Below are 25,114 nucleotides of genomic sequence, written 5' to 3'. Positions count from 1 at the left end.
CACTTTATGTCTGCACTATGCAGGCTCACACTTCCTTGTCCTTCATTGTTCTTTAAAAGATTATGAACTTTAGAGCTCACCTGGTTCAACTCCCCACCTCCCCCTGCCAATTCGTGAAGGAGGAAACCAGTCTAGAGGGGTTAAGTTACTTGTCCAGGGGCACACAGTAAGTGAGGGAGCTGGCACTTGAACCCAGATCTTTTAACTCCTGGCCCAATGCCCTTTCCATTATACCATAAAGCATTTCTTATGCGTGAAGTGGGTTTCTATAACCAGGCTATTCAATGTAGTAGAATACACATCTCCCCACACAGGTGATCCTTAATGAAGGTCTAAGCCTGAGTGACAAATCCTCGGATTCAGCTAGCCTCCTACTTGGTCTTTCCTCCTCCTCCCAATTCATCCTCCCCACTCTTGCCTAAGTAATATTCTTAATTCATTCCTATGCTTAAGTCAGTCCTCTATCTGTCTGTGGCTCTTTGCCCTCTATGGAATAATTCTGAAGCTTTTGATCCTGGCATTTAAGGCCTTTTTCATCTTTTCAGCACCCAGCACAAGGCCTTGCTCATGCTACTATGGCAGGTCCTCAAATGCTTATTGAATTGTTGAATGGCCAAGACTTCAAGTCACTAGATTCGAGGTAGGGAAGAAAGGGAGGAGTTGGAATCTCTCCTTATTCCTAAGAATCCTGAGGGCAGTCCTTTCTCCAGAGGTCAATGGTATAATAGCCTGTGCCTGCCTGGCTCAGGTCTAGTCATCACCTACCTCACACCTGGATTAGGGCCCTAACCTTTTAACTGGTTTCCATGATTTCAGTCTCTCCCCCTTCCAATCATCCTTTGTAGGCTGCCAATCATTTACCTAATTCATTGCTCTGAGGGTGTCCCACTGAGCATATCACTCAGATACCTTCCATGACTCCCAGTTGCCTACAGCAGAGGGGTCAAACACTCAGCCTACAACACTCCTGAGTATGGCCCAAACCAGGTTAAAATGTAGTTCCTATCTCATTTTAATTTATTTGTGTGTTAACATATGTATATGTGTATACACATGCATGTAGACATGTATATAGACATGTACACATGCCCATATACATGTGTGCATATATACACACATACACATTTATACATAGTCCCTTCCAGGTCTCACGTTTTTTGTTCTAGATCTGACATTGCCTTCCGTGTATTAATGTCCAATGGAAACATTCACTTAATCAAAGATTCTGTCTGTGTTGGGGATGACCTAGGGTTGATGGGCTGTTGCTTTGCTGGAGAGAGAAACTAATGATTCCTGCTGCATTGGAAGAACTAGTTTAACTTCTAATTAATCAATTAGCTGTAAAGGTCAGATGTCAGTGACACATTAGCCAAGGACATAATGGAACAGATTAAAAATCAATTACACACAAGTCAGTAATCCAGATGCACTCTGGAGGGAGGGAAGGGTATAGCAGGAGGTTTCTAAATGATATGCAGCCTGCCGTAAATTTTTTTTTGTAGTTGTTCAGTCCTTTTTCAGTTGTTTCCGACTTTTTATGACCCCATTTGGGGTTTTCTTGGCAAAGATACTGAAGTGGTTTACTATTTCCTTCTTCAGCTCATTTTGTAGGTGAGGAAACTGAGGCAAACAGGTTAAGTGACTTCCCCAGGGTCACACAACCAATAGGTGTCTAAGGCCACTTTGAACTCAGGAAGATGAGTGTTCTTGATTGGTCCTGGCACTTATCCACTACACCACCTAGCTGCTCCACAATCATCCTTATGTAGAGTTTAACGGCCCCATTTTTATTTGACTCTATTGGCCTGTAGAATCAAGACCAAAGACTTTAGGTAATAGGAGTATTCCAGACTTCATAGTCTGGTGCCATTCTGCCCTCTAACCTTATCCCCAAGTACAACCCACCACAGACCTCAGCAGGGTATCTCTCTATGGTTTTGTGTTTAGAGATCAGCCAATTGGAAAAATCATTTGCTGGAACCAGGAGCAGCTGTGGTCCACCCTTTGCTCAATCTTCTGCTCCAGACTTAGTAGAATAGGAGGATTCAGCAGCTCATTCCCAGCCAGTATCAGCCATTTGGAGCTGAGTTCACTTAAGCTAGGGAGCTTTCCAAGTGTGATACCCTCCCTCTCTCCCTCCAGAGTGCATCTGGGTGATTGACGTATGTGTAATTGATTTTTAATCTGTTCCATTATGTCTTTGGCTAATGTGTCACTGACATCTGACCTTTACAGCTAATTGATTAATTAGGGGTTTCACTAATTCTTCCAATGTAGACCAGGAATCATTAACTTCTCTCTTAAGCGAAGCAATGACCCATCAACCCTAAGTCATCCTCAGTACAGACAGAATCTTGGATTAAGTGAATATTTCCACTGGACATTAATATACAGAAAACAGTATGTCAGATCTAAAACAAAAACAAATGTCAGACCTGTAAAGGACCACAGAAAATATGCTTGAAGTTCAATGGACTCTAGAATATTGAATATCGGAACTAGAAAGGACCTTAGAATATAGAACAGAGACTATCAGGGCAAGGAGAAATCCTTGAACCTAGAACACAGAAAGAGCCGGAATAGACATGAATAATTCTTTAGTCTCATTTTTCAGAGTGAGTTATCAGCAGAACTGGTGCGAGAGCCCAGTTCTTGACTCCTATTCTGGACCGCTTTTAAAACTCAGAACTCCTGGGTTTGTTCTGCTAGCCTTTATTTGGTGCTGAATATGCATAAGGCTTGGGGCTGGGAATATTGTATAGAGCTCTGCCCTTCAGGGAGGCTGACATAGTGGAAAGAGTCCTGGACCTAGAGTCAGGAGACCTGGGTTTGAATCCTACCTCAGACAATTACTATGGGTACAAGTAGTTAAACTTTTCTTCACCCATTAAATGGAGATAATAATATCTATACTGCCCACTTCATAGTATTGTTGTAAAGAAAATATTTTGCAAAACCTTTGTATTATAGAAATGATAGAGGGGAGAAGGGAATACGCATTTAAATAGCACCCACTGTGTGCCAGGCACTGTAGCACTTTACAAATATCTGATTTGATCCTTACAGCAACGCTGTGTGGTATGTGCTGTTATTATCCCCATTTTATAGTTGAAGAAATTGAGGCAAATAGAGATTAAGTGACTTTTGCAGGAGGAGAAGAATCTCCTTTCCCTAGGCTCTCCATCCCTTGAAGAAACCTTTGGATTCTTTGGTTACATGCCATATAACTGGTAAGCATCTGAGGCTAGATTTGAACTCAGGTCTTTCCTATATTCTATCCACTATTATTGTCTTCTCACTGGGGTGATGAAACATGTACATATATGCACAATACAAGGCTGAGTATGAACAGGGCCCAATGAGGGATAAACAATGTGTTCTAGAAAAGAGAGATCCCTGTGGGTTGGGATGTTGACGGAGGGCTTCCTGGAGTAAAGAAATTCAGCTCAAAGAAAACAAACTCCAAGAAGACTCCCAACAGTCTCAACTCACATTTCTTTTTTTTTTTTTTAATTTTTAGGCAATTGGGGTTAAGTGACTTGCCCAGGGTCACACAGTCAACTCACATTTCTTTGTGAGACAGTAAGATGTTATGGACAGAGAGCTGTCCTTGAAGCCAAGAAGACATGGTCAAGTCCTATTTCTGACACTTACTGTGTGACCCTTTTCCCTACTAGTATTTTAAGCAGCCTTCTAAGACTATAAGTTGTAGACAAAGAGCCACCTGCTTTGACTGAGGAAGGGCCCTTTATTCTCAAATTGTCTAAATAAAATCCTCTGTTTAGCTTTAAAGCCCTGGCCCTACCCATCTTTCCAGTCTTCTTACACCTCACATACTCCTCCCTCTATGTGCATACCCTGCAGTCCAGTGACACTGTCATTCCTCACACAAGAAACTCCAGCTCCTGTCTTAGGGCATTTCCACTGGCTGTCCCCCATGCCTGAAATCCTCCCACTCCTCATCCCCACCTCCTAGCTTCCTTCTAGTCCTAGCTAAAATGTCACCATCTACAGGGGGCCTTTCCTCATCCCTCTTAATTCTAATGCCTTCCCTCTGTTGAATATCTCCAGATTATCCTGTGTATACCCTGTTCGTACATAGTTATTGGAATGTTGTCTTCCCTTTCAGACTGTGAGTTCCTTGAGAGCCTTACTCTGTATTCTCAGCACATAGCACAATGCCTGGCACATAGGATGGGCTTAACAAATGTTTATTGGCTGACTGACTCTACCTCAATGAAACCAGAGATTTGGGCCTGATCCCTGTTTCTATGGACTTTGAGCTTTTCAAAGCGCTTTCCTCCAAACAACCCTATGAGGCAGAGTACCAGAATTACAATTCCATTTTAGAGATGAGGAGCCTGAAGTTCAGAGAAGCTAGGTGGCTTAGCCATCACAGCTAAATGAGTTTCAGAGTCAGGATTTAAACCTAAATCTTTTGATAAGTCCTGGCTCTTTACACACTAGCTTTCCAAGATCTGATGCAGAGAGCTTCTAGGCTGAAATGTGGAGCTGTAGCCATGCTCCAGGACCCCTGACTCTCATGCTCACCAATCCAAGGTCCTTTCGAGAAGCCAAGTGGGCTCAGGGACACACAAGGAAGAGAAACTAAACCATATTCAGTGGACTCTTAGCTATTCGTGTGGGGCTTGTGTCCTCGGTAAATTATCCACACTTTGGGCATTAATAATAAGGAAATGATTATTTTTCAAACTATACACCCACACAGAACACTTAAACATTAGAAGAAAAAAGTAACAATGGAAAAAATAGAGCATGAGGCAGAAAAAAGCTCTGGGCTTGGAGTTGACAGAAAAGATTTTTGAATACTGGCTCTGCCACTTGGTAGTTGCGTGGAAATCACTTTTCCTCTCTGGGCCTCAGTTTCTTCATCTGTGAAATGGGGAGAATGATACTTGCAGTACCTGTCTTACAGGGATGTTGAGGATCAAATGATATGATGATGTAAAACACCCCGTGGCCTGTAAAGCGTTATATAGAGGTGAGCTATTATTATTTTAGGATTTTAACAGCCCTTTAAACTTGTGGGCTGGGGACCAGACGTGTTAGGGAGGAGGTCCTCACAGTCTGTGATTATAGGCTAGGTCCTTGGATTCCCTGGTTATACATCACCAACTTTTCCCTAAGCCCAGGAGACTAGGAATGAGTCTTTAAATCTAGTCCAAATCAATACACATTTACTGAGTGCCAACTCTATCCAGGTCCTTGAACTAGGCTCCCCTTTGGGGAAGACCAAAGAAAATTATATCCTTGTCATTTCTACCTGGGTTGGGAATGAAGAAACTCTTTAGGCCCCAAGTGAGGGTGTTCTTTTCTCTAGCTAGAGACACATGGGGTTACTACAGTGTCCTTGAGCTGAACAAAAGCCTTTGGTCCCTACCCTTCCAACTGTACTCACTACTCATGAGATAAAGGCAAAAGAGCCCTGGTCTAAAGGTTATCTAATCCAGTTCCCTCATCTTATAGATGAGGAAAGTGAAACCAAGACAATTTCAGTGACTTGCCCAAGGCCACACAGCTAGCATGTACCAGAGCTGGGAAGTGTCAGCAGGCTCATAATAATAGTTCACATTCCTACAGTACCTTTTGTTTTTTTTTCTAAAGTTCGAGAGAAAGAATATAAAATTATTACCCCTATTTTAGAGTAGAAACATCTGAGATTCACATGAGCTATGTGACTTTGCATGGTGGCATAGTTTAGGACGGGTCAGAGCTGGGATTCAAATCTAAGTTTCTGGCTTTGAGTCTCTAGCCTTTAGCGAGTCCACTCAAAAAAGTCATTGCCTACTGAATAAAGCCAAGGTTACTTTTTTCTAAGTCTGGCATTCAAAGCCCTCCATAATTTGGCTTTTCATCCATTCTTCCCTTCATGCATCTTGTGTTCTGTTCAGACCAAACTCTCCTCTGTCCCTCATTCTCATCCTGCTTTCTCTCATCCTTGTCCCTTTGCCCATGCAATTTCCCATTCTTAGAAGGCCCTCCTTCCTGTCCATCCCCATCCCTGCATCTCCATCTATTAAACTGTCTCCTTTCTCTCAAGGTCAAGTTAGATGCTACCTCCTTCATGAAGCCATCCTTGATCCCCTCTCCTTTTTCATTTCCCCCCTTCTCCCCTCAACCAGCTCCTTTTCCTCCAATTTTCATAGCATTCTGCCTGGCCCTGTCAGAGTTATCACTCTTTCCTTTGTATCTTAGATATTTGTGTACTTCAGCATCTTCCATTAATCTATAATTGCTGTGAGAACAGGGTCTGTGTCATCACTATCTTAATATCCCCAGTGCCAAGAACATCATCTTACTTTTGCAGATTCATAAAATGTTAGTTTTGGAAGGGACTTTAAAAAATCATGACGAGTCCAATTTCATTGTTTTACAGATGAGGGCACTTGAGCCTGGAGAGGGAAGGAATTGGCTCAAGACTACACAGCTGGAACTCATATAGACATCTCTTGACTGCTAGCCCCATGCTCTTCCCACTGCATCATATACTTATACATAGTAGGTGCTGGGTATATGTTTATTGAATTAAATGGAGGCTTTGGTTCTAGTACCAAATCTGGCTGCTAATTCATTCTGTGACTTTGAGCAAGTTCTTTTCCCCTCTCTTGGCCTCAGTTTACCTATCTATAAAATGAAGGAGTTGGAGGAGATAGGTTCCATCTAGCTCTAAGTCTGGAGATCTACAATTCTGCTTTGGCTTCCAATCAAAGGTCTCATCTTCCAGTGAAATCCCAGGGACCACAAGGATATCTCCATGTCTAAAGGGAAATCATCACCCACCCACCCCCCATCAGCCTAGTGCCCAAGTTCCACTCACCAGCCATGATGGTTCCAGGGGCCCAAGACTCCCCTTTCCCTCTGCACTTTGGTGAAAGGACAGGACAGTGTTAGCCAACAGCCAGACAGAAGAACATTAATGAGGGAAGTCTGAGGACACTGCTCAGGCAGTGAAGCCAGCATTCAAAGGCAGGGGCGTGGCCCCTTCAACCTTCAATAAGATGACTTGTTATTCACCAGGTAAAGCACATAATCACCCACAGTAATTACCTTCACTCCCCTGTTCCTGGAAGGTGACCATGGAAGGCAGCATCCCAGCATGGAGAGTCCTCAAAATCTGAGAAGTATGGAAGGTTGATGTTAGGTGGGACCTTTGAAAATCAAACATGGAATACCAAAACTAGGAGGGACCTTAGAATATAGGCCACAAGATGTCAAAACTGGAAGGAAATTCAAAGTACAAAATATCAGAGATGGAGGAGAGCTAAGAGTGTAGAATGTCAGCAGAAATGGAAGGACTTTAAGGCACAAAAAGAACATGAAAACAAATGATTTCAGAGCATAGAAAGTCAAAGTTTGAAGGGACCTTAGATCATAGAACATAGAATGTTGGAGTGGAAATTGTCTTTAGAAAATAGAGGATTGAACTCGGAGGGACCTTAAGTACATAGAACAACATAGCCAGAAGGGGATTTTAGAACATAAGCATAAAATGCTGGAGCTTGAAGGAATCTTAGAAAACAGAAATGTAGAAGGTTGGAGCTGGGAGGTATCATCAGGTCCAGTCTTCTCCTTTTATGGATGAGGAAATTGAGCCTAAGGAAGGGGAAGATCAGAAAACTCAGATTTCTTGACTCCAAGTCCACGTGGCTCTTCCTAATCCCTGGGTGAGATGAGAGAGGGAACAGAATGGGGGCCTTTGCCAGAGGCCTCAGGAGCATTGATCTGCTCCTCCATTCTCCTTCATGTCCATTTAGAATTGGGACTTCCTATGATTTCCCTTAATGTCCGCATTTCAGTTTGGGAATGGTGGAAGTAGAGCTGTCAAAAAGAATTACCTCAAGGTCATCCTCATGCTCCCATCCTCAAAGGCTCAAAATTTCAATGCACTTCCCTAATCCTATTCCTCCCCTACTCAGAACTTGTCCCAAGCCCCACTGTTGCCTACAGGAGGAAGTCCAAGTTCTTCAGTTCAATGTTCTCCCTGCAGGTCGCCTGCCTACAGTATTGGGCTTGGAGATCAGTCTGAGAGGCGTGGGGACTAGGACCAGCCCAGCTACAACACAGTCCAACAGCTTAGACTTATAGAACGAAGCTTTAAAGAAATTCTAGTCTCTCCTCCCTCTCCCCCATTTCATAGTTCACAACTGCCTCATCTGTAGATGAGGGAGCTGAGGTTCAGAGAAGGGAAGTCTTGACTTGCTTAAAGTTCCAACAGCCATTAGCAGTGGCACCAGACCCCAGAGCTCCTGATCCATTGATCAGTAAATGCTCGTTTTGCTATATGATATTGCTTCCTTCCTTGCTTCCCAGGTACCTGCTGGGGCAGGGGGGGTGGAATGTCCAGAGCCACCTGTGTAGGAGCAGGGACTCACAGATCCTACCAGTCCTACAGAAACCAGGCTCTTTATAAAATCCATTATAAAATCTCAGGACTGAGTCAGGAGACTGAAGTTTCTCAATCTGTAAAATAAATGACTTGGACTAAATGAGTTTTAATGTCCCTTCCATCTCCAATATTCTATATTCTAAAAGCAGGAAGGGGTTTTTAATCTTTTTGTGTATGTGTTATGTACTCCTTTGGCAACTGGTGAAACCTATGGATTCCTCAAAGTGATGTTTTTAAATAATTGAGGAAAATGCTAAATTTCATTCAGAAGTTAGTGAAAATAAAGATGACTTTTTTCCTATCCAAGTTCACAGATTCCCTGAAATCTATCCATGGACCTCAAAGAACCCTAGTTCTGCTGGTTGAGGTAGAATGTTCTTATAATCCCTACTACCAGGGAGCCTGAGACTGATGGATCTCAAAGTTCTAGAGTTCTGAGTTATGATAGACTATTAGGACTAAGCTCAACACTGACATAGAGAGCCCCCAGAAGGGGGTGGGGCACCAATTTACCTAATGAGGAGCAAACTGGTCCAGGTTAGAAAGGGAGCAGGCTGTCATGCTGATCAGAGTGGAAACGGTCCTGTGAGTAGTCCCTACACTTCCAACCTGGGTAAGATCGTCTTAAAAAAAACAAAAAGGAAGGAAGGAGGGAGTGAAGGAAGAGTGGGAAGAAAGAAAGAAATAGAAAGGAAGAAAGAAAGAGAAAGGTAGACAGGGGGAGAGAGAGAAAGAGAAAAAGGAAGGAAAGGAAAAATGAGAAGGAAAAGAAAAAAAGGAATAAGAACCCTTGTCCCAAGTCCCCTTCCAATTCTGATATATTCTTTAACTGCATTCTTCATGTTTAATAGCTCCCCCAATATAAACCCAGGAGCATGTTGTAAGGCATCAGGCATGTTTTTTTTTTTTTGTGAGGCAATTGGAGTTACAACGACTTGCCTAGAGTCACATAGCTAGTAAGCGTCAAGTGTCTGAGGCCGGATTTGAACTCAGGTCCTCCTGACTCCAAGGCCAGAACTCTATCCACTGTGCCGCCTAGCTGCCCCATCAGGTATTGTTCTAAGCGCTCTGGGTATGTGTGAAAGAGATGGAATCTCTAGAACAGTGGAGATGCTTAAAAATATTTATTGAATCTATTAAAGATCTAGTCACTAGTCCAAAAAGTGAGATAAACCCTATTCCCCTTTAGATTCCCAGAAGGCTTCACAATCTCTGCCCCAGAGTATTGTTTGGTCCCCAGATGGAATTTCCTGGTACTTCTGTCATCCCTCCTTGTCCCTTTCCAACTCTCTGTGAAGTCATTGAAAAAAAAAATCTCCTTTTCTAGAATGTCAAAATGGGTTTTGTCTCAAACTATCCCTGTTAGTTGCAGAGGAAATGGTAAATAGCCTCAGATTGAGAGAAAAATTCTTTAAAAAATCATTTGAAACGACCCCACCTGGAAAAATACTTTAAAATATAGTGTGTTAAGGCTGAAAGGTTACTTAGAATATAGACTGTTAGAGCTGGAAGGGCCTTATGAGAAGGAACTGAAAAACTTCAGAAATCATGTAGTTTTACACCCCTTCTTCCCCTTCTTCTTCTTATAGATGAGGAAACAAGCCAGAGAGGAGAACTGTCTATTAGCCTCTCTGAGTCGCCACTTGGGATTTTTCCTCTCCTCTTGTTAGGGAAAAATATTTTTGAGATTTAGTCTGGCTCTTTGTACACAAAAACTGAGGATTCAAAATGTGCGGGTCCTAGTGAACAGAGAAATGTACCATAGAATGTTAAAGCTGATGGGACCTTAGAGGAACCATGGGGTAATGGAAAGCGATCTGGGCTTTCGGGCAGCCTGGAAGCTGCTCTTCCTCCTTCTAGCTGTAAGACTTTGAGTAAGTCACTTGACATCTCTGTTAACAAGTAGGTTAATATAACATTGCATATTTCACAAAACATTACTGGAGGAGACCATGGAAATCATTTAGTCCAAAAGCCTTTTTTTAATAGATAAGGAAACTGAGATCCAGAGAGAAGTGTCTTGCCCAATAACACACAGCTGGCAGCACAGTTAGCACCCCTGGTCTTTTCCACATACGTCGCTTTCTGGAATAGGCCAACCCTTAGAATACAAATGTGGAGAATGAGGAATTCAGGTGACCGAGCGACCGAGGCCAACACTACTTGGTTGTGGGTGGCAAACCTTGAAGGGAGAAAGAAATGAGAGTGGTTTGGTGCAGCAGGAAAGCCAGCCCACAGTGGTTTAAGCTCTTTTATGAGCTCAGCCCTAGCCCTGACCTACCCTGTAATCAGGATAATCCCTGGCTGTGGTCACTTGTGAATCATTTGCATAATGGCCCCAGAGTATTGGCAGGGTGACAGAACAGGCCCTGGGCCCTGGTAGAAGGAGTTTTTCCACCCAGGCTGGGCCAGGCTCCTCCTCCCGACTTGATAGCCCTGCTCCAAGCCTTTTCATCTTGTCTTCATCGTTATCTGTAGAAGGGGGATGTTCCAGAGTAGTCACTCCAGGTGGACCAACTTTCAGAAGTCGACCCAGGCAAAGGTGGTGCTGAGGAGGCTGGGGGACTGATTAAGATCAGAGGATCAAGTCTTGGAGATTAGAGATCATCCTACCTCCTCCTTTTACAGATGAGGAAACAGGTTTGGGGAGAAGTGACCTAAGGTCACACAGCTTATAGCACACAGTAGATCAGATGGGATTCAAATCTAGGATCTTTGACTCCAAGGCTTTATTGTAGAGAAGCTGATGATTTGCCCTTTTTTTTTTTTGCAATTGGGGTTAAATGATTTGCCCAAGGTCACATAGCTAGTAAGTCTGAGGTTGGATTTGAAGATGCTGTCTGTCTATGGACTATCCATGGCAGAAGTCTGGGAGCTGGTCTTGAAGTCAGGAGAACCTGTGTGTTCAAATACTGCCTCTGACAGGTATTAGCTGTATGACCTTGGGTAAGTCACATAAACTCACCATCCTCTAGGTGACTATCCAAGACTTAATTGTAGAGAAGCTGACGATTCACCTTTTTTTGGAGGCAATCAGGGTTAAGTGACTTGCCCAAGGTCACACAGCTAGTAAGTGTCTGAGGTTGTATTTGAGCTCAGGTTCTCCTGAGCCACCTAGTTGCTCCAGACAATCTCATTTACTTTGATAGAAGGCATTTCCTCATCTGAGTGCTCCCTTTACTCAAGGACGTGATGGGAAATGTTGAACAACTGGCTCACTAGGAAAAAAAATGTACCTGGGACGTACTTTTAAGCTTAATCTGCATCAGTAGCATTTTCTTCATCATTTTCTTAGGTCCAGATTAGAAGTGTCCAAGTGAGCCTGAACCAGATTAAAATTTATTTGGGAAATATTTAACAAAATGAATGCAATACAATAAAACAAAGATACCATTACATTTAAAACAAAGTCAACAGGCAGCCCTCAGGGGTCCTCGTGTATGGGTCAGTGGACCCTGTTTCTATCTGAGTTTGACATCTCTGCTCTAAACAATCAACAGAACAGCAAACCCAGGCCTGATTGCAGCCCTTGCCGATTTCTGGTTTGCAAATGCTCGTGCTGAAAATTTAATAGCAGGCTCTGCTGAGCAGGTTAGAGCTGGCTCCAGGATACTCTGCCTGTACCCAAAAAATCCCAGATCCACATGTCATCTCTAACCTTCCTAAAACTTTCAACAGATTCTACCAACACTCCACCCCCAGAAGAGAGATCCCATTCCCCCCAGTGTGGTGTTCAAGGCCCTCCATAAAAATAACTCATGTATATAGAGTGCCTTAAGGTTTTCAGAATATTCTCCTCACACAAGTCTTAGGCGTAGGGAATGTGAGTAATATGATCTCCGTTTTATATGTGAGGGAAGTGAAGGTCACAGAGATGTCACATGGAGGAAGGATTAAATTTGTTCTGCTTGGCCCCAGGGTTCGGGACTGGGGACAGTGGGTAGAAGTGAGAAAAGCTCTGTTTAGGTCCCCCATCGGGAGCACCCTCCGAAGAATCAGGGCTACCTAAAAGTGAAATGGGGACCACAGGAGGAAGGAGATTTCCCACTCCCCAAACCTCAAATTCTTCAAGCAGAGGGTGGCTGGCTATTGACTGGGGATGTTGCAAGTTTATAGGGAGAGGACCAAAGGATGGGGAGGACAAGAAGGAGAGGATTTTGAGAAGAGGACAGGAGAAGAAAGAAGAGGACAAGAGGAAGCCTGGCAGAGGGGAAGGAGCCAGTGGCGTGAGGCTAGAGGAGGGATACCTTGGACAGCCCACTTCCTCACTCTAGGCCTGTTTCCCTACCTATCAAATGTTGTAGTTGGACTACATGGTCTTTAGAGAACCTGTTAGCTCTGATATTCTCTTTTCTTTTTCTTTTGTCTTTATTTTTTCTTTTTCTTTCTTTTCTTTTCTTTTTTTGGTGAGGCAATCAGAATTAAGTGATTTGCCCAGGGTCACACAGCTAGTAAGTGTCAAGCGTCTGAGGTCAGTTTTAAACTCAGTTCCTCCTGAATCTGGCTGGTGCTCTATCCACTGTGCCACTTAGCTACCCCTCCGATATTCTCTTTTCTAAGGTGGCTACAACTTTAATATAGACTAAAAAAGGAGAAAAAAAAGAAAAAAGAAAATAAAAAAGAAAGAAGGAGACTGGAGGGTCTCTTTGTAAAGGGAAGCACATCCTCCTACCAAAGTGACTGGGCCCATCTATCCCAGGTATGAGCCCTAGACTCAGATCTCTGCCACTTTCCCTCTCTTCCCCAATGTACTTGGCCCAGCGTACGGTCTCTTCAGTCACCTGCTCCATTGTTCCCTGGGAAAGGCTTCATTCCCAATCCCTCACAGAAAGGACAGAGGGACTTTGATGAAGCTTTCAATCAAGAAAGAGGAATTTATTTAAGGTCTCTCGTGTGCCTGGCTCTGTGCCAAGGGAGCACCAATAGGCATCAGGCCAGGGCCTCTCTCTGTCCTTGGAGAGTTTTCGGTCTAGATGGCCAGTATGGGGGGGGCAGGGGGAAGATCACTGAGAGACCAGAGACCCAGGTTTGAGTTCTGTTCTTCCACTTTAAGCCGTCAGATGATTATTTTTCCCTCTCTTGGCCTCAGGTTCCCTCACCTATAAAAGGAAGGATTTGCACTAGGTAGCCTCTAAGTTCCAGCTCTGACAGCCTCTGAATCTATATGTAAGATTTACTAATAGCGGGCAGCAAATGGTGTACCTCTAAGCATAGACAGTGTTGGAGCCAGCTCAGGGGAAGGCCAGATTTCTGTGAGCTGTGACCTTGGAGATGGTGTGAGGTGAGCTGAAAAATGGGCAGGATGTGGCTGGGCAAAAGGCAGGAGGCATTTCTAGGTTAGGGAAATAATAAGAGCTAAGACAAGAAGGCACCAAAGTTAAAGGTGTGTGCAATGATAGTGAGGAGACCCTTTAACTAAAACAGAGTCCAGAGAGGGGAAATAAACTCAGAAAGGTGAAGTAAGTGGGGCCACCCTACTAGAGTGAAGAGAGCCATGGACTTGGAGTCAGGAGTCCTAGGTTTAAAACCATGTGACCTCGGGTCGTTCATGTCACAGAATCCCAGAATCTCAGCGTTGGAATGTCAGAGCTCCTCAGTGGCTCTCTATTCTAACCCATGTCTGACAAATAAGTCCCCCTGCAACATCCCCAGCCAATAGCCAGCCACCCTCTGCTTGAAGAATTTGAGGTATAGGGGAGTGGGAAATCTCCTTCCTCCTGCGGTCCCCCTTTCACTTTTGGGTAGCCCTGATTCTTCGGAGGGTGCTCCCGACAGGGGGCCTAAACAGGGCTTTTCTCACTTCTACCCACTGTTCCTAGTTCCGAACCCTGGGGCCAAGCAGAACAAATTTAATCCTTCCTCCATGTGACATCTCTGTGAGCTTCACTTCCCTCACGTATAAAACCAAGATCATATTACTCACATTCCCTACGCCTAAGACTTGTGTGAGGAAAATATTCTGAGGGGAGGGTTTTGGTGGGGATGCTCAGGAGAGGCTTTGGGAGGTTTCACTGAGGTGACCTTTCCTGGTGTTCCTAGCCCTTCTACTGAACTGAGAGTTGAGACTCCTAGATCTTCCAGTCAAGGCCCTTTTCCAAACTCTGTGTTGTTGAGCAGATTCCAGGCCTCAGTTTCACTATCTCTCAAATAAACTAGTTGGATTACACGTGGGTTATGTGGTCTTTAGGACCCCAACCAGAGCCAACTTTGTTCTAAGGTTGCTTTCAGCTCTAATGTCAGATGTGAGCCCCATCTGTTCCTTTCCTCCATTCCTCAAACTCTTTTCCTTTCATCTTGTCACAGAAGAGATATCCTTACAATTCACTGAGTCAAAAACCTTCAAATGATGTCCTGGAACTCATTCCCTCCCACATCCTAGGGGGCCTTGCTCCAGCAGTCTCTCTCATGTGTCTTCATCCTCCCCCTTGTCCCTAGTTCCTTCCCCTCTGCTTGTCTGCTCCCTCTTCTATCCCTCCTTGTGTCCTCTTCTTCCTGTCCTTATATTTTATCCTCTCCCTCTTATCTTCCTTTGCCTCTTGCCTCTGTTTCTAAACTTACTCCTGTCTCTCCAATCCTAAAACAAACAAACAAAAACAAAACAAAACAAAAACCTAATCCCAATCCAACCTCTCTTGACCTCCCTATTTGGTTCAGCGATTGCCCCATCTCTCCACCCACCTTCACCATTAACCTTCTCCACAAGGTCGCCCATGCCTGATGTCACTACTTACTCACTGCCCTCTCTTCTCCTCGACTTCTTGTGGTTGAGTTTCTGCCCTCACCACCCACCACCCTAATGAAGCTGCTCTCTCTCTGAGGTCACTGATGACCTCCTCGTTGCCAAATCCTCTAGCCTTGTTTCCACATTTATCCTGCTTGACCTCTCTGTAGTTTTTGACACTGTTATAACCTGCCTCCCCGTGCTGGATATTTTTCTTCCTTTGCCTTCAAAGGTACCACACTTTCTTCATTCTTTTCTTACTTTTCTGTTTCTCCTCTGTCTTCTTTATTGAATCCCCAAACCTTTCCCCAACCTACAAATGGGGATATTCCCCAGAGTCTTGGCTTGGGCCCCTTCTCTTCTCTCCATTTTCTCCCTTTGCAATCTCATTTACTCCTACAGCTTCAGCCACCACCTTCATGCAGAGGACTCACCAGTCTCTTTGACTTCTCTTCTGCATCTCTAGCCGCTTACAGGTAATCTTCCTCTGCATCATCTCCATCTGCAGGCACCACTAGTATGGCCTGTTGTTTTTCAGTCATGTCTGGCTCTTCATGACCCCATTGGGGTTTTCTTGGCAAAGATACTGGAGTGGTTTGCCATTTCCTTCTCCAGTGCATTTTACAGATGAGGAAACTGGGGCAGATAGGGTGAAGTGACTTGCCCAGGGTCACACAGCTAGTAAGTGTCTGAGGCAGGATTTGAACTCAGGTTTTCCTGACTCTAGGCGTGGTGCTCTATCCACTGAGCCACGCAGTAGTCCTGCCATCATGTCCTAAACTGAGCTTATTTTTCCCCTAAACCTGCTTTTCCTTTTGGATTCACCATTCTGTCTGTGGCACCATCGTCAAAAGCATCTTTCATGCTTGAAAACTTGAGCTTGTTTTGGTAAATTCTTTTTATGTTATAAAATATATTTTTTTATTCTGAACTTTATAAACAACAAAAACATTCCCTGAGCATTTCTATATACAAAGTAGCAAACAAAAAGAGAATTGTTTATGAAACTGTGAATCTCTATTTGGTGTCACTTGCTCTTTAAAAAAAGGTATATTAATATATTCAACCTAGAGGTTGTCTTTGATTCTTTCTTCTTCACCTGTGATAGCTTTATTTTTCTTTTAAAAATTTATTGATCTTTTCTTTTTATGATAGCACTGTCTCTTCTCAGTGACTCTCCCTCCCCTGCCTCGTAACCAATAGCAGACGAAACAAATCAGCACAGTGACCGTGTGTGAAAAAGCATGCCTTGTTCTGCACCTGGAGTCTACTTCTCCCTCTGCCAAGAGGCAGGAGGTAGGCTTTATTGTCAGTCCCCTGAAGTCATGATTGATCACGGCATTGATGGGAATTATTTCCTTGTGGTTTACCTTTACATTCTTCTTCTCCTTGCCTCATTTTTCCTGTTACCAAATTCTGTAAATTTTACCACAGCAGCATCTTTCTAATCCATCTTTTCCTATCTTATTTCACTGTCACAATCTGCTTTAGACCTTTATTACCACACTCCTGGACTAATTCAGTGGGCAACTAGGTAGCCCATTGGATAGAGTGCCAGGCCTGGAGTCAGGAAGATTCATCTTCCTGGGTTCAAATATGGCCTCAGGCACTTATTAGCTGTGTGACCCTGGGCAAGTCACTTAACCCTGTTTGCCTCAGTATCCTCATCTGTAAAATGACCTGGAGAAGGAAATGATGAACCACTCCAGCATCTTTGCCAAGAAAACCCCAAGTGGGGACACAAAGAACTGGACATGACTGAAAAACAACTGAACAAAGACCACTTCAATAGCTTCCTAATGGTTTTTCTGCCTCTAGTCTCCCTCCCCATTTCCCCAACTCCTTCACGTTGTCCTTTATACCACTGTCAGAATAGTCTTTCTTCCTCTCCTTGAAATAAAGACCCATCTTCTTAACCCTGATATTCTTCTGGGCACATTGTATGACTATGGAGGCTGAATATGCGATATATAAAGGATGTAAAAGTTGTGGATCATGCAAAGGACAATGGAGAAAAGCACAATATGTGGACATGAGTTGTCTGCAGTGTATTACTGACAAAAAACTGGGCAGCCGAAGTGGCTTACATAAGGGAATTATCAGAGAACCAGAGGACCAGAAGAGGATGTGGGTCAGTTGCGTAGTGAAAGTGAGAGATAACTGATGGACTTCCATGTGCTGCACTGGTACCTGCGAAATGTCATGTAATCTAAAGAAAGGTGCATATTCAGTGCATCCTCCCAACATCCTACCCCTCCTGAACATGCACCCATTGGAGAGGATTTATAACAGGACGTTGGTGAACTTTGCCTTTGGAGATAGGACCCACATCAGGGAGATCACAGATCCACGAAAAATCTTCAGTGGCTCTCTACTGCCTACTGAGTAAAATGTGAACTCCTCGGCAGTATTCAAGGTATATAGTCTGGCAGGTAAACAATCTGGCGCTACCGTACACTGCAGCCTTGTGTAATATGATTCCCTCTGTGTAATATGTATTCTAGCCAAACAAGGCATCTCTCTTCTCCTCCTTGCACACACACCCTCCCACTTGCTTGATGTATGACGTTTCCTATGCTTTTTTCTGGGGTGAGCCGATTGGGGTTAAGTGACTTGCCCAGGGTCACACAGCTAGTGAGTGTTATGCGTCTGAGGTCGGATTTGAACTCAGGTCCTCCTGACTCCAGGGCCAGTGCTCTATCCACTGTGCCACCTGGCTGCCCCTATGTTCCCTACACTTCTGATGAATTATGAATTCCCTATACTTCTTATTGAATTCTTACCCATCCTTTGAATCTCAACTCAAATGCCACTTTTTTTTTTCCCCAGGAAGCCTTTCTGCATCTATCCAAGTGGCAACAACTTTTTGTTTCTAACTCTCTTAAGCATATAATATTTTATGTTATAGTTTTCCATGTTGATATCTCATCCCATTTCTAGACTCTAAGCTCTTTGAAAGAAGTGCTCAGTGCACATGATAAATACTTAATATGTATTTGTTGAAAGAACATTCTATATCCCAAGATTCTTGGCAGCTCCAATCTATGCTCTATGATTTGTGCAAAAGTTGCAAATTTCTGCTACTTCATTATCAACTGCTTCCAAGTGATTTGCAATCAGTCTGTTAAAGAGGGTGAGGGATGAATGTTTTTCTTTAGCTCTGAGAACAAATAGAGAAGATAAAATAATAACATAAAAAGCAACACACATTATATTACACTTTACTGGGATAGATATGATCATTTTTCACTTGCAACAGGACAGCCTAGAATATAACAGGTAGCCGAGAAGGCTTCCTCAGGCTGAAGACCCTTTATGGGTCAGACTGTTATATTCCAGGTGCTACATCTGGGGTTGCTTGTCATGTTCCCCATACCCTGTCTCAAGTAGATAGTCTGTTAACATTCACATAGATTTCAAGTTCATAATTAAACAAAAAGTTTAATTAGATTAGGAAACATACGGTAAAATCAAGATGCATTGAGCCATATATCACAGAATCTTGCAGTCATTTCCAACAACCCAAGGCAAAACCTACCCCATCATCTTTCAGGTTGGAGTCTGTTTCCTTTCCTCAGTATCCTGGACTGAGAGGGAGCCAACCATGAAGTTCATAATCTTATCTAAAACCTCACACCTCCCAGTCAAGGGGGAGTTGGACACAGTTTAAGTCACAACAGGTTGCCACACAGGGACCGAGCAGTGTAGCAGGAATCTCTTGGTCACAACTATATGATTGAACAGGATCCTGGATCCTGTATGGCTTTGAGGATCCAGAAACTCAATGATGCATCAGTGTGACTCATACACTAGTCTATCCTAAAAACTCAACACTGGAAAGGAATCCTATTTAGTCGTCCCCAAAGCTGATGCCAAACAGATAGTTGCCCTTGTCTCTCAAATCAAATACCAAAGAATTGCAGCAAGCCAGTAGGGATGGGTTGTAGCCTCAGCCTCCATTTCTTTTTCCTACAAATTCCTTGAATTTTTGTGAATCACTCCTGCACTGTGTCACACCTTCAAGTTAGACTAGTCCAGGCCATGCAGACACCCAAGCCAAAAGGAAAATGTCCCAGTCCTAGCAGATTTTGTTGCAAACGCTATCCCAAAAGATATGCTTTTTTTATCCTTTCCTAAGTAAAACTTTGCAAATCCTGCAAATCTTATGGGTATACTGGGATATCTCTGAACATTCATCATTAACATTATAAATTAACATATATTATAGTCATAATGAATCCAATTACACAGTATGCATGCAGGTAGCTAATGTCATCCATGTATTAATTGCATGAAGCAAAAAAAGAAACACACAGAAAGAATATATAGATGATAAGAACATAAATCCCATTTAATACCTGGCATATATCATTGCATAAATGAATAAATGAAAAAGCAGTCATTCCTATTAAGCATTTATTCTATGCCAAGAACTGTACTCAGTGCTGGGCATACAAATCCCCAAAACAAGACAGTCTTTGTCCTCAAGGAACTTACATTCTAATGAGGGAGGCAACACACAAAGTGGAGTGGTAGCTTGGAGGGCTACTTCCAGAAAGTTATAGGAAAGAGGGAGGCCATAGGGAAGTCAACTGATATACCCTATCCAGGATTAATGGTACAGTTGATATGAGCATAGTTCCAAAACTGTGTGTGTGTGTGTGTGTGTGTGTGTGTGTGTGTGTGTGTGTATGTGTGTATGCGTGTAGTAAGGAAAGGGAATCCACTTAGGGATAAGGCAGATGGAGAAACTATGGAGAGATAATCAGAAAGTTAGAAGTGAAGTGAAGTATGGTTGGGTTTTTTCCCCTGAAATAGTAGTCTAGTAGAGTCAGTCACCAATCAGGAGAAAGGCCCCAGAGTGAAAGTTCCTCTTGTGCAGGAAGGTGGCTGGTGAGAGAGACTGTGGAGGAGATGGCTGGATAGTCAAGACTGAAAAAACATTACAGGGTTTAGCAGTAACCACATACAGAAACAATTGATGCACAGATAACATGAGCATTTGTGGCATCAGCATATTAGTATACGTAGCAAAGAATAATAAAAGCAAGGGTGCAGCATGACATTGTTTGCTATGGTGACATACAGACCTGATGTACATGTACTCTGACGAAAGGTATAATCTGACTTCCTGGACAATCCCATCATCTATTACACCCATTACGAATATCATAAGTGAACCTGGACGGTGGCCAACTAGCGCTGCTACTTCTACCACGACCTATTGTCAGTTCTACATCCTTGTTATCATCAGACTTATTATTCTGCAGTCTTGGTGCTGAACTCATGAAGTCCCAGGCTGGTTATCACTATTCCCAGTCATAATGGATGAACTCTATTCTCTAGGGATTTACGCAGGTGAAGTAAGAAGCGGGAAAGGGCAAGTAGCTTCTGGGTTTAGCCATTTTCCCCTTTTGGGGCAGAGGTATGCATCAGGGTAGAATAGGCCTGCTGGACTTTCCAGACCCTCTGGTGGGTAACAGCACACAATTTTATCCTTACATGAATCACTTATTCCCAAAATGTCACCCAAAATATAATAATCTCTCTGCAGCTGGTTCTAATTCTTGGAACTCACATGGCTGACTTTTCCATCAGTCTTTTCCCTTTTGGTCACCTAGGAGTCACACCAATTCTCCAATGAGCAAAAGGTGGTTGTTAATTTATTTTGATTTATCAATAATCACTTCCATAAGCTTTTGAGTTTTAAATTTTTCTTCCCTTCCCTCTCCAAGACTGCCTGCAATCTGATATAGACTATACATATACATTCCTAGTAAACATATCAAAAGGTAATTGTGATGTATTGTCTTCGTAGGGTGCTAACCATTCTTTTGTAGACTGGCAAGTTGCCCAGTCTTTCAAACACCTGGACTGGGATGACTTTTCATTGATCCATTATCTTGTGTGTTCTTACACTCATAGACTGCTTAGCAGACCTTTATTCCCTTAATGAAATTCTTGACAGGAAACTTGAGGATCATAAGTTTGTATTTTCCCATCAGAGCATTTCTGAGCTGAGGCTGTACCTAGCCAGCAGGCCTCCTTCAGCTGATCTGATGTCTTGGTTGTGAATCTCTAGGTTTTTTCCCTTATCTTTGTGCACAAGCTGATGGACAAACATGGCTCTCACCCAAGCAGCGGATATGGTGGAAAACCTATGGCATCATTCTTGGGAGCATTATATGCATGTGATCCTGCTCAGGCCTCCTATTAGCTAGCATTTTTAATAGCGAGAGTGCTAAAGTAGTGTTCTTAGATGTTTGGATTCCTCCAAGATCCCCACCTCCTTGAGCAGCCAAAGTCTGTCCCTTGTTCCTTAATGGTAGGATCTGCTTTCCTTTTTTCCTTTATACCCACGGCACTTAGTACAGTGCCTGGCCCATAGGAGATGCTCACTATATGTTTATTGATTGGCTGTTTGGTCAAAGTGTATTTTTACAGGGAAACCCTAAAGGGAGAAATACTTTCTCCACAACCCATTGGTCACTGCAGAAGCTTTCTGGCTTCTGGTTGGGTTTGCCTGCGTACATTGGTTGGAATGATCTCTGTAGTGTCTCACTCAGAGACATTTCCTCTCTCTTTCCAGAGACACACCAGCTCCAATGGTGTGGTACTTATGGTGCTCACGGTGCTCATGGTCCTCATGGTCCTCATGGTACTCATGGTATTCATGGTACTCATACACTTCACAAATTCAGTAAATTGGCTAGATTGGCAGCAATTGTTTTGATTTTTGTCTTTGGATCCCCAGGACCAAGTGCAGTGCCTGGCACCTAGTGGGTGTTTCATAAATGCTTGGTGATTGATTGATTGACATGAGCTGGTAACACTTCCTTTCAAATATATCTCTGTAGAAAAGACTGGTAGACTCAAATATGTCCCCTGGTCATTTAGGTTTGATATTGTAAAATAATGAAGCACTCATAGAAGATTTTACATGAACAAAAGGAGATTTACTTAGTCATATCAGGGAAAGGATATTAAATGATGACACTATGTTGGTTCAACTGAGCACAGCTTCTCTGCCTCTGTGTTGCCCGGGGTGGTCTGTTGGTCAAACATTAGGGATGAGCTCCTCTTGAATTTTTGTGCTCAGGTGACCAGGAAAAGATGTCAATGACAGCTAGATAGCACAACGAATAGAACAACGGGCCTGGAGTCAGGAAGACCCAAGTTCAGGGGCTAAGATACTTACTAGTTGTGTGACCTGGATAAATTACTTGTTCTCCGCCAGACTCAGTTTTCTCAACTGTAAAATGAGGATAGTAATAGCCCCTACTTCACAGGGTGGTTATGGGGATCAAATGAGGAAATATTTATAAAGTGCTTAGTATAGTGGCTGGCACATAGTAACAGCTTAATAAATATTTATTCCCTTCCTTTCCTTCTTAAAGGCCTAAGCCTTTAGTTCCCTGAGGCAATTAAGTCTGGAAGATAGTTTCAAAACCTTTTAAAGAAAGAAGCCAGCTTAGTCACATGGTAGGGGACGCTGGTAGATTAACATCTATATTGAGTGCAAGTCTTATACTTAAAGATGTATGTTGTCATCTTGGTCCAGTAGAACCTGTTCCATATTAGCTCCAAGATTCTCTCTTGTTTCAAGTGTCCAAGTGTAGCGTTTTCATGGCCATAGAGCAAAATGTCTTGGACAGCACCGGTTGTCTTCTGCTTTCCAAGAGTAGGATTAATTCCAGTCCAGCAGAGAACACCAATGCATTGTTCTAACTTTAACTTCTCTTTAACGACAAGGTATCTTTGAGGAAATGAAGTTTAAGTCACTGAAGATCACACCTTTGCTTCTTAGCAAGCAAGAGTTTCCTGGATCTCTTTCTCACATAGCCATTCCTGCCACCAGTCATTCAAGGGTAGCTGGGGCTTCCATAGGTTCAGTACAGCAGCGTTCATATTTATTGATGTCATGCTCCCTGCTGGATGGCCCAAACCTTTGGCCACACTTTCATGTGAGAAGTCTAGCCTTCTCAATGTGAGAAATAATCTTCCCTCCTTCTATGGGTTTTGCTATAGCTTCAGACACATGACCACCTATAGAAGAGGATATCTGCATCCGCACGCCTTCACTGGCTGATATAGTACATGCTGACCTCATCACAGTTGGCTAACACCACTACCTTTTCCAGCAAATAGAATCAAACTTAGCACTGGTCATAATAGAAGTCAGTGGATTTTTGTCTCTCTGCACTTGAAACTGGGCTCCACACCCAGTCTCAAAACTTATGAGTGACAGCTCATTTTAAGGCCAAGAACCCTTATTTGTGTTTGGGATAATGATAATAACTGATACCTACGCAGCACTTTAAGGTTTGAAAACTACTTTATACCTATTATTTCATTTGAATCTCACAAAAATCCTATGAAAGAAGTGGTGCTCATGATTCTCATTTTACAGACATAGAAACTGAGGCTCAAAAAAAGTTAAGTGACTTGCCTAGGGACATGCGAGCTAGTAAGTTTCTGAGGTTAAACTTGAACCTAGATCTACTTGACTCAAGAGCTGGCTCTCTATCCACTACAACAAGCTGTCTCTCTATAATAAGCAGATAACAGATAAATAACAAGTCTCACTGTCAGTAGGTCCTCTACTAAAAAATGCAGTAGGTTTTTGACAACCCTTGCTCCTGTAACATAAGACTTCTTCCAAGCATTCTATATTGGCATTAGTGTGTTAACACAAAGGACTTGCTTGGGTCAGTATTAGCCAAACTGGGATACTTGACCAAGTGTTTTCCGAGCCCTTTTACCGTCTTCTTCTCAAAGGTTTGCCACAGAGGGGTCAGGCCAGACTGCCCTTTCTTGTTTCCTCCGTTTTCAGTTGCTCTCAACCACGTATTCCCAAGTGAGATCACTAAGAGGCTTAGCAATGAAACCCTGTTCTTCACAAGTCTAGAAGAGCCTGGTTCCTGCAGATGCTTCAGATGTGCCCAGCCAATATATGCTTGTATCTCCTTGGGGGCCGTACTTGACAATATGTGATCCACATCCTGGGCAGGAACTCTTCAGAACTGGCAGTTGTCAGTTGACGACTTCCAACGAGCATCTTCCTACTACACTAACCCTTTCATCAGCCATTTTTCATTGTCTTCTAATATCTTTCCAAAGCCCATAAGACCATTCAGGGACACCAACACTTCCAGGTAGCTGATGTCGCTAACTATTTTCTCCATAATCCCTTGAAAGGCAGCAGGCATCCCCCAAAATCTCTTGGGGGGCATTTATTCAAACTGGTAGAATCCTTCTGGGCATTTGAAGGTTATTTCTTCTGTCTTCCTTTGCTGCGGAACTTTAAAAGTGTCTGTTGTATTGGGTATATACTGAAAAAACAGTGGCTGCTTAGCAAATAATCCAGGGCATCTCAGTTCTCTTATTCAATGTCTGGTCCATTTGCATTTGTCTCCTCTGGAGGCGCAGGTCTGTCTACTGTTCCATTTTTCTGAAGATTTTCTGTGAGCTTCCACCTCTGTAACTGGCCAACCAGGATTTGCCTTCCATGGCCTGTGTTCTCCCTCTCTGTCCTCTGACCACTGCTCAGGAACTGGTCCTATCTAACCGGCTATCTAGATTCTTCCGGTCTTTTGTTGTCAGTCGTTTCAGCTGTATCCGACTCTTCATGACCCCATTTGGGGTTTTCTTAGCAAAGATATTGGCTTGATTTGCCATTTCCTTCTCCAGTTTATTTTACAGATGAGGAAACTGAGGCAAACAGGGTTCAGTGACTTGCCCAGAGCCACACAGCTAGTAAGTATCTGAGGTCAGATTTGAACTCAGGCCCAGTGATCTATCCACTAAGCCAAGTGCAAAAACAAGTTTGTTTTGTACAGCAATGTGAGGCCCGTTTTGGAGAGTCTGAAGCTGTCTACATATTCTATCCTCACTGATCCTCTGACTCCCGGCTTTGGGAGCAGCCATTCCACTCACAACATAAATTCAAAGGCTTCTTCTCTCTTTGTTGCTGGAAGATATTGATG

The 25,114-nt window shown here is 43.2% G+C and overlaps 1 protein-coding gene across 1 annotated transcript in view; it reads right to left on the bottom strand.

The window, feature by feature from the left end:
* Positions 1-24,313, bottom strand: part of TGM6 (transglutaminase 6) — a 63,610-nt gene extending 39,297 nt beyond the window's left edge. The window contains exon 1 of the mRNA XM_020965517.1: positions 24,204-24,313. Within this exon, the coding sequence (XP_020821176.1) occupies positions 24,204-24,313 (110 nt within the window). The remainder of the gene's footprint in view (positions 1-24,203) is intronic.
* Positions 24,314-25,114: the final 801 nt, after the last annotated feature.

The sequence above is a fragment of the Phascolarctos cinereus genome, unplaced genomic scaffold (assembly GCF_003287225.1).
Source record: "Phascolarctos cinereus isolate Bilbo 61053 unplaced genomic scaffold, phaCin_HiC Scaffold_2;HRSCAF=192, whole genome shotgun sequence".
NCBI lineage: Eukaryota > Metazoa > Chordata > Mammalia > Diprotodontia > Phascolarctidae > Phascolarctos > Phascolarctos cinereus.
This window is presented reverse-complemented; position numbering and strand designations above follow the sequence as displayed.